Here is a 16218-nt window from a genome sequence, read left to right as displayed (position 1 = left end):
CAAGGTATTTTCCCTGGGATGGGGGAGTCCAGAACTAGACTCAGGGTGAGAGGGGAAAGATATAAAACGGACCTAAGGGGTAACTTTTTCATACAGATGGTGGTGTGTGTATGGAATGAGCTGCCAGAGGAAGTGGTAGAGGCTGGTACAATAACAGCATTTAAAAGGCATCTGGTTGGGTGTATGAATAGGAATGGTTTAAAGGGTTTATGGGCTAAGTGCTGGCAAATGGGATTAGATTAGATTCCCTACAGTGTGGAAACAGACCCTTCGGCCCAACAAGTCCACACTGACCCTCCGAAGAGTAACCCACCCAGATCCATTTCCCTCTAACTAGTGCACCTAACACTATGGGCAATTTAGAATAGCCAATTCACCTGACCTGCACATTTTTGGACTGCAGGAGGAAACTGGAGGGAACCCACACAGACACAGGGAGAATGTGCAAACTCCACACAGACAGTCACCCAAGGCTGGAATCAAACCTGAGTCCCTGGCGCTGTGAGGCAGCTGTGCTAGCAACTGAGCCACTGTGCCACCCCAGATTATGTTAGTATATCTGGTTGGCTTGGACAAGTTGGACTGAAAGTTTTGTTTCTGTGCTGTACATCTCTATGACTCTCTGAGAAAAGGTGGTCAAGAGAAAACTGTCCCTGAAGATCAGGTTGATGTGTGGAGCTCATGCAATTTACACATACTACCTGAGGAAGTTTCCGTAGATTGTGAGATGGCAAAAAAAAGGCTATTCTCAGTGAGTATGAATTTGTCCCTGAGCTTACAGGTAGAATTTTGGAACCCCTGAAATAGCCTGGACAGATTTATATGGAAATTGACAGAGTGGGACAAATAATTTTCTGTCGAGGAATGTGAAAATGCATTTCCTCCAATGGTAAGAACCCACATAGTAAGAAAGTAGAAGGTTTCTAAAGCCAAATATGCATCTAAGATTGCTGATGATTATAAGCTTGTCCACAAATGCAAATCCTTTTCCCATTGCCCGCACTAATCTAAAGGATATAAGATGGAAGGATAAGAGAAGGCAAGTAGCCAGGGACTGGAAAGGAGAGCTGGAAATACCCTGGTATCTCAACCTCAAGTAAGAGGAAGGTGCTGATAACAGAAATTATTTCCAAAAGCCTTAGTGTTTCCATCGCCCAAGGTAGGAGATATTTATACAGATTGGTAAATGTTACTGGGTAAACCCAAGGGACTTTCAAGGATACACAAGGTCAAAGTAGAGAATGGGGCTTTGATTGAAAATACAAAAATTCTAGTTGTAGCTCTGACTACATCTATCAGACCAAGTACAAATATTGTTGTGAATGCAGAGGAGATGAATAAGATACTTGAGAGATACAGACTTTCTCCTCAAAACAAAAGGTAACATCTTATCCACCAAATGAAGTTGCTAAACCTACAGTGACATTTAGAATACATGAGCCATCTAAACTTGTTTGTTGGGGAAAGAGAGCTGAGAATACATTGAATGCCAAGTTTTTGTAAAAGTTCTCGAGGCAAGTATATATCGATGATTTCTCTGTGTCAGGTATACCTGGAATGTCATGTAATTTCTGGAACTTGTCAGGGTGATGCATTGTTTCAGTTAGAAGGCAGTGACATACCTGGGGGAAGTGATTTGGTCTAAGTGAAGATAACATATATGTAATGTGTACATATGTAATGTGTAATGTGCAATAATCTGAGGAATACTATTGCCGGAGTTAAAATTGGCACCACAGACAAATATTTGGCTACCTAGAAGTTCCAATGGAAGTGCTCAGTAAGTCTTCTCTGAGGCTAGGCAAGTCAATCCAAAGTTAACTAAAGTAGTCCAACTGATTCAAACTGAAGCTGAAGCAGTAGGAATTCCAGTATGCTTACTGTTATGAAAAATGAGATTCTGGTGAAGAAGTGGTGATTCCCTCACAGAGCTGTGGACAACGAGTGGATTATAGTTCACCAGGTAGAGGTGTCATACAAATACCGTCAGAATCCTCTCATTATGGAGGCCAATGTACCATTTAGGTCTTCTTGCCCACCTACTGCAACTGTATGCTTACCTTCAGTGACGCCTATCAGATCACCTGGGTCCTACTGGAGTTTTCCCTTTTCCCAAACTATTTCCCATTCAAAGTACCATATGTGGCACTGAATCAAATGCCTCTGAAAATCCAACTAACAGACTTTCCCTTATCTCCAAAAACTCCAAACAATGGGTAAACATGATTTCCCTTTACAAAACCATGCTGATTCTTCCCAATTCTATGGTTCTATGAATTACCTCAAGTATGTGTAAGTGGAAATTTATAATCTCTTTAATGATTTATTGTAACATCTTCCCCATGACAAATGTCAAACGAACTCATATATAGTTTCCTGTTTCTTGCACCACTTTTTATTTGCAGATTTTCAGTCCGATGGAACCTTTCCTGAATTGAGGGAATTTTCAACATTAACGCCAAGCATCACATCAGTCACCTCTGTTAAGATCCTGGGATGAAGTCCATTTGAACCCAGACACTTGTTAGCACACAACTCCACCAGTTTGCTTAGTGCTGCTTCTCTGGTGAATAGCATTCACTCCATTCCTCACATTCCTGCACCTTCTGATTGGGAGACAATGGTATATTGTCAAGGTCACAGGTCTATTAATTTAGAACCCCAGACTAATGCTCTGGAAACAGGAATCCCCACTGTGGCAGCTGGTGAAATTTCAAATCAGTAAAAGCCTGCTATCAATTGTTGTAAAAACCTATCACTTCCACTCAATATTCACTTAAGGAAGGAAATCTGTTATCTAATGTAGCCTACATATGATATCAGAACCACAGCAATCTGGTTAACTCTAATCTTTCCTCTGGGCAATTGAGGATGGGCAATGAATGCTGGCTTGGCCAGTGATGCCTACACCTCATGAATGAATTGTAAACAAAAAAAATTGCTGGCATATTTTTGGATCCTCATCGGTGAAGACAGAAGAAAATTATTTATTTGTTATATTTATTATTTCTTTATCATTTGCCTTGAATTCCCAATTCTCACTCTAGAAGATCAACACTCACTTCACTTGCACTTATTTTCTTTACCAATAATCTGTGGAAACTGTTGCCATCTATTTTTACATTACTAGCTAGCACCCTGTCATATTTTAATTTCTTCCTCCTAATTGACATTTTAGTCATTCTCTGCTGTTCTTTATATTCTTACCAATCATCTGACTGGCTGCTCAACTTTTCACATTAATGTCCTTTTTCCTTAAGTTTAATGCTTTCCCTAACTACTAGGACTTTCATTTATGGTGGAAATATACTTGTTCTGAGAATGCTGAAATATCCCCTCAAGCTTACATAAGGAAAATTAAAGTCAACAGAAACATTAGGTGGAATCTTTCCCAGCCCTGGAGGAGTGACATGTGCGATGGTGAGAACACTAGGAAATAAGACGAGGTATCCAGTGAGGATCTCCGAGTGAGCAGCGAGAGACTTATTTGTCTGGATTGTCTCTCATTATCACCTAACATCACCTCATTAAAATACAGTTTCCCATGCCCCATCTGTTCCACTGGAGAGAAAGTAGACACCAAGAATTCCCAACATGAATGTCAAAGCAGTTACCTCGTGACTCCAGCTCACTATTTGTTGCTTCATACCTCAGTCTTGGACACCCGGCATTAACATCTCAGGTCATGTTCCATGGGAGGTGACTGTATGCATCCCAAATCCATGGACCTTGATGTCTGATATATACCAACATAGCTATATCATCATGGCACATACCTCGTTCACTCACAGTGCACTTCTGCACTCTGGAATGCATTGACATCTTTCATTGGTGCAAGGACATTTTGTGCTCAGGGAGAGACACCTAGTTCAGCTTTGGATAAGGGTACATCTCAGGGATCTTGCTCACTCTCTTAGTGCTCACTCAATTTGAGCCCACTTCAATGCTCACATTGCCTTTCCTACCTTTGGTATTTTAACCCCACAGCCACACCATTAAAGGTTCAGAGTACTTCTGTCTTGCCTTGCTATTTAGCGCAGGCACAGAGACAGGCACTTGTCATGGTTGTCAACAGTCATCAGATAAGGCTATGAATGTGTTGATGTAAGGTGCAATGCAAAGGGCCAGAGGAGCAATAAATGCAGCAACTGTCAAACAGCCTCCACATAAATAGGTCACAACTGAAGGACCCATCATATTCATGATCGTAGTGATCGGATTTGCGAAGAATATGGGAGCATCTTATAGAAACATATACAATTATGAAAGCAATATATAACATGGAAGTAGGAATGTTGTTTCCAATGGCAGGTGAAACTAGAACTGGGGGCGGAGCCTAGATTCAGGACTGATTTGAGGTGGAACCTCTTCTCCCAAAGAGTTGTGAATCTGGGGAATTCCCTGCCCAATGAGGCAATTGAGGTTACCTCATTGTAATGTTTTAAAACAAAGATAGATAAATTTTAGGGAAAGGTCCTTTAGGGAAGAAACCTGCCATTCCCACTTGGTCTGGCTGACACGTGACTCCAGACCCACAGCAATGTGGTTGACTCTTAACTGCCCTCTGAGCAATGAGGGATGACCAATAAACACTGAGCGGGCCAGTGATGCCCACTGAGTGAATATAATTCAAACCCCGACCAACCACACGGACAGCCATTGTTTACGGCAAGGCTTCTTCTACATAATGGGCTACAAAGCGAAGTTGATCTGAATAATAGGCAGCAGTACATCCCTACCTGATGAGCTCATTCTATGCTCACTTTGAACAGAAAGTCAATGAAATGACGTCACCTATCCCAACAGCTTTGGATATACCTGTACCCACAGTCACTGCCACAGACATTAAATCGTCTTTCTTGGGAGTGAACCCATGGAAAGCAACTCCAGCTTCCCAGATTGCCTTGATCCTTTTCAGTTAACCTGCTGGTGCAACATGCCCATGGCAGACACCATCTCCCGGCCCTTACACTCATCCCTGGAACATCTGGATAACAAGGACATGTACATTACAAGTGAGCATAGAATGCATTGAGTTAATCAGGTAGGGATGTACTGCTGCCTGTGATTCGGTTTGACTTTGCTTTGTAGCCCGTTATGTCATGTAAGCCTTGCCACAAACACGGGTGTCTGTGTGGTTAGTCTGGGTTTGTTTTATATTCACTCATGGGATGTGGGCATCACTGGCCCGGCCAGTGTATATTGGTCATCCCTCATTGCTCCGACTTATTGATTACAGTTTCACTTTCATCACCATAATTCCAAATAAATTCATTTCTAAATTTGCAGACTGAGGTTTCGGCTCCCCCTGTAACAGGATCCTCAACTTCCTGACCCACAGACCTCAATCTGTAAGAATAGATGACAACACCTCCTCCGCCAAAATCCTCAACACCAATGCTCCACAAGGAAGCATATCCAGCACTCTACTATACTTCTTACACTTTCACAACCATGTGGCCAAATTCCATCCCAACATTACATACAAATTGCTGACAACACCACCATTGTAGGTTGGATCCTAAACAAAGGTGAGACAGAATACAGGGGAGATTGAGTGCTTAGCGGCATGGTGTGAAGAAAGCAAAGAAGTCACTGACTTCAGCAAAAGGAGTACAGGGCATGCTCCTGTCTGCATCAATGGTGGAGCTTGTTCCTGGCATTGATGATTGCCAGTAATCTGTCCTGGTTCACCCATGTCGACGCAATGGTCAAAAAGCACAGTAACATTGCTGCTTCCTCAGGAGGCTAAGGAAATTTGGTATGGCCACAAGGACTCTTACCAATGTTTATAAAGGTACCTTAGAAAGTATCCTATCTGGTGTATCACAACGTGGTATGGCAACTGCTCTTCCCAAGACCCAAGGAGTTACAGAACCATGAACACAGTCAATCCATCACACAAACCAGCCTTCCATCCAATGAGGTAAAAGTTTTAACCCGACTGCGAATCCTCTTGCAAGGATGCCTGCCTTGAAGAAGTTTTCCTCCTCTCTCTACAAGAATCTCAGGGAGTCCCTCTCCAACTGCAACTCCTAGGTCATTTCCTCTGCTCTGAAGCTCTTCAACCATGTCGTGAAACAAACTCGCTACCACAGCCACATTTGCTTCCTCAGTGCCTGCCTCCGTAACCAACTCATCCCACACGGACTCCGGATCACCTTTAAACCAGCAGAGTTTGGACCCGAACAGGACAAACAGTACAGACTACAGATTCAAAAACACCAGCAACGGTTCTCCTTCAAGAGCTTTATTCCTGATGAAGGGCTTTTGCTCGAAACGTTGATTTCGCTGCTTGTTGGATGCTGCCTGAACTGCTGTGCTCTTCCAGCACCACTAATCCAGTATTTCCATCCAATGACTCCATCTAAACTTCCACTGCTTTGGGAAAGCAACCAACAAAATCAAAGACTCCTCCCACCCTGGTTATTCTCTCTTCCTTCAGGCAGAAGACATAAAGGTTTGAATATACATACAAACAGAATCAAGAACACCTTGTTTTCCACTGTTACTTTTGAACGAGCCTCTCAAATACTAATCTGATCCCTCTCTGTGAACCTTCTCTGCAGCAGTAACACTGCATGCTGCACTCTGTCCTGCCAACCTGATGCACTTTGTATGGTACAATCTACCTATACAGCATGCAAAGCAAGACTTTTCACTGTACCTCAATACACACAACAATAAATCAAACAATCAAATAATCAGAAACCCTCTGTGAAATACAAAGAAATCTCAGGTAAGAATCAGCCCATTGTTTCTGAGATGTATAATGGGAATTAATTGATAACACACATAATTAAAGAGGAAAAGTTGAAGAAATTGTGCACACAAGAACCTTTGCAGATGATAGGCAAGACAACTACAATTTTGTGGGATTGTGTTAAGAGAGAGCGAGAGAGAGAGACAAGATAATAGTGAATGCTAAAATTAAATGTAGTAGAATGAGACAGAGATAAACAAGGGTATACTCCAAAAGCTTAAGCAGAGCAGGTCCAAGGTTTGAGAACAACTAGTATTAGTTGTTGCCAAGGACCATGAAAGCCAAAAAGACATGATTGCTGACATTATAATACATGCCACTTGAAGAAGAACATTTTATTGTATTGTTAAATTCAGCTGGCTTCCTTACCCTCACTCTGGCATCTCTGAAATCCCAATTTAGGGAGGCACGGTGGCTCAGTGGTTAGAATTGATGCCTCACAGTACCAGGGACCTGGGTTCGATTCCAGCCTTGGGCAACTGGGTGGAGTTTGCACGTTATCCCCGTGTCCACGTGGGTTTCCTCCGGGTGCTCCGGTTTTCTCCCGCAATCCAAAGATGTGCAGGTTAGGTGAATTGGCCCATGGCAAATTGCACATAATGTTGAGGGATGCGTAGGTTAGGTGCATTAGTCATGGGTAAATGAACCAGAGCTACATATCTGAGATGGGAAGTGACAAAATGTAACTAATCTATCGGGAAGGTTATTCATGTGATGGAACAAAAGGATCAATTAAAGTGTGTCTGCTTTAATGAAGGAGTGCCAGAAATAAGAGTGATGAACTTAGAGCATGGATCAGTACTTGGGACTATGATATTGTGGCCATAATGGAGATGTGGGTTTCACAGGGGCAGGAATAGTTGCTAGATGTTCCAGGTTTAGAATGCTTAGAAAGAACAGGGAGGGTGAAAGAAGAAGAGGGGGTGTCACATTACTAATCAGAGAGTGCACCACAGCTACAGAAATGAAGGATGTTGAGGAAAGTTTGTCTACTGAGACAGTATGGGTGGAAATTAGGAACAACAAGGGAGCAACCACCTCATTGGGAGTTTTCTACAGACCTCCGAATAGCTTTAGGGAGATTGAAGAACTCATAGGCCAGCAGATTTTGGAAAAATGCGGATGTAACAGAGTTGTTGTTATGGGTGACTTCAACTTTCCCAACATTGACTAGAAACTCCTTAGTGCAGATGGTTTGGATGGACCCATTTTTGTCAGGTGTGTTAAGGAGGGTTTCTTTACTCAGTATGTAGACAGGCTGACAGGGGGAGAGGCCATTTTGGATTTGGTGCTCGGCATGAGCTAGGTCAGGTGTCAGATGTTGTGGTGGGAGAACACTTTGGTGATAGTGATCACAACTGCTTCCCATTTACCATACATTTGGAGAGGGGAAGGAGCAGTTACCAAGGGAAGATACATAATTGGAGAAAAGGAAATTATGATGCTATCAGACAGGAGTTGGGAAGTACAGAGTAGGAGCAGTTGTTCCACAGAAAGGGCATAACAGACATGTGGAGACTGATTAAGGAGCAGTTGTTATGAATGATGCATAAATTTGTTCCTTGGAGACAAGCAAGAAGAGGGAACGTTAAGGAACTTTGGATGATGAGAACAGAGGAGCTTCTCCTCAAAGGGAAGACGACAGCTTATGTAAGGTGGAGGAAGCAAGGATTTAGCACAGCTTTAGAGGATTACAGTTGAAAAGTGTGGTGCTGGAAAAACACAACAGGCCAGGCAGCATCCGAGGAGCAGGAGAATCGATGTTTCGGGCATAGGAGCTGGGAAACAGGCTTGAACAGAGCAAGATTGACAAAGTTGATGTGCTGGAAATTTTGGCAAACATTAAGATTGATAAGTCCCCAAGGCCAGACCAGATATATCCTAGGCCGCTCTGGGAAGCAAGAAAGGAGGTTACTAAGCCGCTGGAGAGGATCTTTGCCTCCTCACTCACCACAGGAGTCGTACCAGAGGATTGGAAGAAGGCAAATGTTGTTCCTCTTTTCAGGAAAGGTAATAGGGAAATCCCTGGCAATTACAGACTAGTCAGTCTTACATCTGTGGTCAGCAAGGTTTTGGAAAGAATTCTGAGGGATAGGACTTATGACTATTTGGAAAAGCATAGCGTGATTAAAAGCAGTCAGCACAGCTTTGTGGTCATGCCTCACAAATTTTATTGAGTTCTTTGAGGAGGTGCCGAGACAGGTTGATGATTGCCGAGCAGTGGATGTGGTGTATATGGACTTCAGCAAAGTATTTGATGAGGTTCCCCATGGTAGGTTCATTCATAAAGTCAGGAGGTATTGGATACAGGGAGATTTGGCTGTCTGGATTCAGAATTGGTTGGCTGACAGAAGGCAGAGAATGATTGTAGATAGAAAGTATTCTGCCTGGAGGTCAGTGGTGAGTGGTGTCATGCAGAGCTCTGTTCTTGGGCCTCGACTCTTTGTAGTTTTTATTAATTACTTGGATTAGGAGGTTGATGGCTGGGTTAGTATTTTTACCATTGCCACAAAGGTTGGAGGTGCTGTTGATAGTAGCAGGCTATAGCGCAACATAGACAGGATGCAGAGCTGGGCTGAGAAATGACAGATGGAGTTCAACCTATATAAATGCGAAGTGATGCACTTTGGAAGGTTGAAATTGAATGCTGAATATAAGATTAAAGACAGGATTCTTGGCAGTGTGGAGGAACAGAGGGATCTTGCTGTTCAAGTTCATAGATCCCTCAAAGTTGCCACCGAAGTGGATAGGGTTGTTAAGTGGGCGGCACGGTGGCACAGTGGTTAGCACTGCTGCCTCACAGCGCCAGGGATCCGGGTTCAATTCCTGCCTCAGGCGACTGACGGTGTGGAGTTTGCATGTTCTCCCCGTGTCTGCGTGGGTTTCCTCCGGGTGCTCCGGTTTCCTCCCACAATCCAAAGATGTGCAGGTCAGGTGAATTGGCCATCCTAAATTGTCCGTAGTGTAGGTAAGGGGTAGGGGTATGGGTGGGTTGCGCTTCGGCGGGGCGGTGTGGACTTGTTGGGCCGAAGGGCCTGTTTCCACACTGTAAGTAATCTAATCTAATCTAAAAGCATATGGTGTTTTGGCTTTTATTAAGAGGGGGATCGAGTTTAAGAGCCGTGAGGTTTTGCTGCAGCTCTGCAAGACCCTGGTGAGACCACACTTGGAATATTGTGTCCATTTCTGGTCACCCTATTATCGGAAAAATATGGAGGCTTTGGAGAGGGTACAAAGAAGGTTTGCCAGGATGCTGCCTGGACTGGAGGCCTTGTCTTATAAAGAGAGGTTGACTAAGTTCGGACTTTTCTTGCTGGAAAGAAGAAGGAGAAGAGGTGATCCAATCGAGGTGTACAAGGTAATGAGAGGCATGAATAGAGTCAATAGCCAGAGACTTTTCCCCAGGGCAGGATTGACTGGCACGAGGGGTCATAGTTTTAAGATATTAGGAGGAAAGTATAGAGGGGACATCAGAGGTAGATTCTTGACGCAGAGAGTTGTGAATGCATGGAATGTGTTGCCAGTGGTGGTGGTGGAAGCAGAGTCATTAGGAACAATTAAGTGACTACTGGACATGCACATGGACAGCAGTGAATTGAGGAGTGCGTAAGTTAGGCTATTTTATTTTAGGTTAGGAATAATCCTCGGCACAACATTGTGGGCCGCAGGGGCCTACTCTGTGCTGTACTTTTCTATGTTCTATATAAATGTAGAGTAATGGAGAATGGGTTTGGGTGGGATACTTTTTGGAGGGTTGGTGTGGACTTGTTGGGCTGAAGGGCTGAATTCACACTGTAGACATTCTATGAATTGCCCATGGCTTGCAGGCACTGAACAATCCCAGGACCCCCTAGCCCTAATGGTTGTCTACCATAGCAAACCTGTTTCTGCTCCCTGGCCCAAATCTGCTGTCTGGCTCTTAGGTATATCAGGTATATGAAATGAGGGAGCTTCAGCAATACAAACAGAGTTGAAGTTTAAGGGAAATGGTTAGATACTTTCCACCGGGGGTTAGTCAAAGCCGAGCATTTGTGTGGTGAGAATATTATTTGCCACTTGTTAGTCTAGGGTGTAGTTTTGCTCGCTGAGCTGTAGGTTTGATATCCAGATGTTTCATCATCAGTAGCAACCTCCAAGTCCATGCATTCACAACTCTCTGTATAAAGAATCTACCTCTGACATCTCCTCTATACGTTCCTCCTAATATCTTAAAACTATGACCCCTCATGCCAGTCAATCCTGCCCTGGGGAAAAGTCTCTGGCTATTGACTCAATCCATGCCTCTCATTACCTTGTACACCCCGACTGGGTCACCTCTTTTCCTTCTTCTTTCCAGCAAGAAAAGTCCGAACTTGAAGGTCGCCACTGATGATGTTACCCAGCCAGGTAATGAAACGTCGGGATATCGAACCTACAGCTCAGCGAGCAAACCTACACCCTAAACCTCAACCTGAGCTACAAACCTTCACAAACTTGTTAGTTTGAATGCTGTCCAGGTCTTGCTGCATCTGGACACACACTACCTCACTGGGAGTTTTCCCTCATATCCACTGACTTTGGTTTTATTTGGACTAGTTGATGCTATGCTCAATAAAATGTTGCCTTGATGTCAAAGGCAGTCACTTTCAGCTCACCAGGTTTACCTGGCTTGACCGTAATGGTAAACTGGGGTATATGTTGGTCCATACAGGTTGTAGTTGAATACAATTCTATTCATGCTACTACTGACCTACTGCCTCCTAAATGCACAGTTTTGAGTTGCTAGAATTTGAGCTACAATGGAATGTAGCTTCCTTTCCATGAGGGAAAGGTCATACAAGTTTTCCCTCAATGTTTTTCCTTTTCTTACACTACTTTTATTCTCTCGTCATTTCTCCTTCTGGACCTGTTTTGGCAATAAATTCATCTAGTTTTATTTAAAATTACGCTAAACTTTCAGAAAAAAAAGTTCTTATTCTTTATCAATATTGACAAGACTCAAGCAGCCTACAACATACCTTCTTTTTATCACAATCATCAAGATGGTTCTGTATGAACAGGATACTGGCTGTGAAATCTGAAGAGTTGAACTCATATGGAATACACCATCCCAGAGGACCAAACTTGCGCCGTTCCTAATGTGTAATAGGAAGTGAATTGTTGCATGTAAAACTGATTTTAAATTACTTCTAATGAATTATTTCAATATCATCAACAGCAATGTAATTTACATACATATGGGACGCAGTTAATATACTCAGGGGATTTACCAGGGCAATATCAAAACAAATTACGACTGACCCACCTCAGGAGATAATCAGGACTACTGATGAATGCTTGGGCAAAGAGACAGATCATTAAGGAGCATCTTAAAGGAGGAGAGATGGAAAAATGGAGAGATTGATTACAGTTCAAGGACACAATCGCTACAGGCAATATCACAGATGGTAGGGCTGGGGAAGGCAGTCAGGGGCAGATAATGATGGGGATCGGTCAGGCAAAACAAGCCAGAGTTGGAGGAAGAAGGAATTCTTGGAGGGCTGAAGGGCTGGAGGGGTTATTAAGGTAACGAGGATGAGACCATGAGGTATGGTCTTAACAAGATAATGAAAACAATATAGTTGCTTGATGGGGAATCAATATAGGTCAGCATGCACAAGAGTGAGCAGGATCTCACCAGGTGAGTTTACACTCAACCAAAATTTGGATTGGAAAGTTATAGAGGTTGCAAGATGGGTAGATCCACATGGGAAACATTGGAATGGTCAAGTCCATTAGTTAAAAGATAACTTTGGATGAACAATTCAGTAACTCATAATTTGAGGCAGGGCAGAGCTGACGAATGCAACTAAGTTGAAACTGACAGTCTTTATGATGAAGAAGCTATCTGAATATTAAAACTCTTTTTGATGTAAGTTTTTTTGATGTCAGTGGGCGGCACGGTGGCACAGTGGTTAGCACTGCTGCCTCACAGCGCCGGAAACCCGGGTTCAATTCCCGCCTCTGGTGACTGACTGTGTGAAGTTTGCACATTCTCCCCGTGTCTGCGTGGGTTTCCTCCGGGTGCTCTGGTTTCCTCCCACAGTCCAAAAATGTGCAGGTTAGGTGAATTGGCCATGCTAAATTGCCCGTAGTGTTAGGTAAGGGGTAGATGTAGGGGAATGGGTGTGGGTGGGTGCGCTTCGGCGGGTCGGTGTGGACTTGTTGGGCCGAAGGGCCTGTTTCCACGCTGTAAATAATCTAATCTAATCTAATCAAAGAAATTATTGTGCTCAGTGTTTACCTAATCTAAATCTATTTCAGTTACTCTTAGTTATGATCATTCTTGAGATTTTTTTCTGCATTCTTTCTGCTTCAACAAACCCTCTTGAAGTGTGACACCCAGAATGTGATCTAATCCTGGAGTTGAGGCTGAACTGGTGTCCCATACAGGTTGAACATAACTTCTTCACTTCACATTCTATGGTCCTATTTATAAAGCGTAGGATGCTGTGTACTTTATTAACCATTCTTGTTGAGTCATAGACTCCTACAGGACTGACACAGGCCCATCGGCCCAAATTGGTCCATGCCTACCAAAATGTCTACCCGAGCTAACCCTATTTCCATGTATTTGGTGCATATCCTTCTAAACTTTTTCTATGTTGTTCATGTACCCGCATCAATCACCTTTGCTGGCAGCTTATTGCACATGCTTACCACCCTCTATGAAAAAAACGTTGTCCCTCGGGTTGTCTTTAACTTTTTCCCCTCTAACCTTAAACTGATGCCCCCTAGTCCTCAATTCCCCAATGCTGGGAAAAAGACCAAGTCCATTCACACTATCCATGCCTCTCATAATCTTATACACTTCTATAAATCCCACCTCAGTCTCCTACGTTCTACAGAAAAAAGTCCTAGCTTGTCCAACCTCTCGCTATAAGTCAGACTATTGAGTCCTGGCAACATCCTTGTAAATTTCTTTTGCTTTCTTTCCAGTTTATTAACATCCTTTCTATAGCAAGGTGACCAAAACTGAGCACAATAACTCCAAGTGTTGTCTCACTTACATCCTGTATAACTGCAACATAACTTTCCAACTTTTATACTCAATGTTGTGACTGATGAAGTCCAATGTGTCAAAAGCCTTCTTCACTGCCCTGTCTACCTGTGACTCTACTTGCAGAGAACCATGCACCTGAACTCCAATGTCCCTCTGTTCCACTACGCTCCTTAAGGTCCTATCATTCACCATCAAATCAAACTCCTACTTTGATTTCACTTTCCAAAACGCAAGACCTCATACTTATCTATATTAAAGTCTATTTGATTAGATTAGATTACTTACAGTGTGGAAACAGGCCCTTCGACCCAAAGTCCACACCGACCCGCCGAAGAGTAACCCAACCAAACTCATTCCCCTACACTTACCCCTTCACCAAACACTACGGGCAATTTAGCATGGCCAATTCACCTAACCTGCACATTTTTGGACTGTGGGAGGAAGCCGGAGCACCCGGAGGAAACCCACGCAGACACGGGGAGAATGTGAAAACTCCACAAAGACAGTTGCCTGAGGTGGGAATTGAATCCGGGTCTCTGGCGCTGTGAGGCAGCAGTGCTAACCACTGTGCCACTGTGCCGCCCATAGACTATCCCTTAAGTCCACATTGGACTTTGCCATTTCTCGGCCCACTTCTCCAGCTGATCAAGGTCCTGCTGCAATTTCTGATAACCTTCCTCAGTACCCATGATACCGCCTATTTTAGTGTCATCGGCAAACTTATTAATCATGTCTTGGACATTCACATCCAAAGCATTGATATAGGTAACAAACAGCAATGGGCCTAGCACTGACTCCTGAGGCACAGGCCTCCAGTCCACTATTACCCTCTGCTTCCTACCATCAAGTCAATTGTGTATCCAATTTGCCAGCTCTCCTGGAATTGCATGTGATCTCACCTTCCAGAACAACCGACCATATGGAATCTTATCAAAGGCTTTACTGATATCCATGTAGACTATGTCTACTGCCCTCCCTTCATCAACCTTGCTGGTCATTTTGTCAAAGCACTCTAACAAATTTGTGATGCATGATCCCCCACTCACAAAGCTTTGCTGACTATTCCTTATCAAACCCTATCTTTCCAAATGCATGTCTATCTTATCCCTCAGAATATTCTCAAGACAGGTGTTAGACTTACTGGTCTACAGTTCCCAGGTTGTCTTTGAATAAGGGCACAACATTCACTACCCTCCTGTCTCTGGATCTCACTCCTGGATCTCATTAGCCGGGCCCCTGCAACTTCTTTTCTAGAGTCTTGCAGAGTTCCTGGATTTACCTGGTCACCTTCATACATTCTAAAACATCCAACACACCTTCTGTTGTGATAGGGACTATCTGTCTTGGCACTTTCACTGTTTTAAACACCCATGTTTCTGTGTTCCTGCAGACCTTTTAGAATCATCTGCATAATTTTCTATTGTCTTTCCATATTCTTGCTAGCAAATGAATGACTTCACATTTATCTAAATTAAATTTCCTCTGTCACTTGTCCATCCATTCGAGCACTATCTGTATGTCCTTTTGAAGTTCCAAGCTATCCACCTCACAGTTCACAAGACTCGTAAAATTCATATGCTCAACAAAGTTTGAAACTGTATCCATACATGTCATTAAATCCTGATCATTAAAGAGCAAAGCTTCCGACACTGGTATGTGAACATCTTAAACTTTAGAAAACTCTTTGATTATTTACCACAAAATTTCCACTTTATCTGCACCAGTAAAAGAAAGTCAACTGCACCTCACCTGACAGTCCATGTGCAAATCATGTGAGCTGCTGATTGATGGTGATCTACCCACTTTGCAATTTTGGTGCACACATAGCACGCCTGTGTTTGTACCGTTGCCATCAGATCCAAAATTTGACTAAATTCAAGGATGTTCGATTTGGGTTGACTGAGGGAATGTGTTCCACGTTCATCTGGCCCATAGGTGGTGCTGGAAAAGTATTCAGCTGATGGGTCTGTCCCCCGACCACCATTTGAAAATCAAATCTGGTGGCACAATTACTATGTATGTCTACCACAATCCGAATTAATTTAGCTGCCCCCTCACCCCCTCCCCTTTTAATTTGTAAAACTCAAATTAAAGTAGACCAGAAGTCAAGTTCCTGGTTTAAACCAGTTAAAAAATAATTCATTACAAGTCATTGCAATAGATTTACAAGGATAAAGAGATACAATTAGAAACAAAAAAAGCAATGCTAATATTTAAATCATGATACACAAGCATTTGATTTTTTATTTTTTACCAAAGGTTTGGTATCTAGGTACCTTGTACCTAAGATGATGCCATGATTGGCGACATTGTAAACTTTTCATTGTATTTTCCCCTGTACTTCTGTACACCTGACAATAAAACCTGATCCTGATTCTAATTATAGGAAGAAAGTCCCAATTAGTCTCTGTTGTGCAATGTTGGGGTATTCTAC

General features: G+C 43.0%; 1 protein-coding gene across 1 annotated transcript in view; it reads right to left on the bottom strand.

Moving 5' to 3' along the window:
* The window catches only part of LOC140453945 (dynein axonemal heavy chain 8-like), a 1117430-nt gene that overhangs the window by 73068 nt on the left and 1028144 nt on the right, over positions 1-16218 (bottom strand). The window contains exon 86 of the mRNA XM_072548819.1: positions 11761-11877. Coding sequence (XP_072404920.1) covers positions 11761-11877 — 117 coding nt within the window. The remainder of the gene's footprint in view (positions 1-11760; positions 11878-16218) is intronic.

This window comes from Chiloscyllium punctatum, chromosome 3 (assembly GCF_047496795.1).
Source record: "Chiloscyllium punctatum isolate Juve2018m chromosome 3, sChiPun1.3, whole genome shotgun sequence".
In the NCBI taxonomy this organism is placed as follows: Eukaryota; Metazoa; Chordata; class Chondrichthyes; order Orectolobiformes; family Hemiscylliidae; genus Chiloscyllium; species Chiloscyllium punctatum.
Note: the sequence above shows the minus strand (reverse complement) of the source record. Positions and strands in the feature narration are given on the sequence as shown.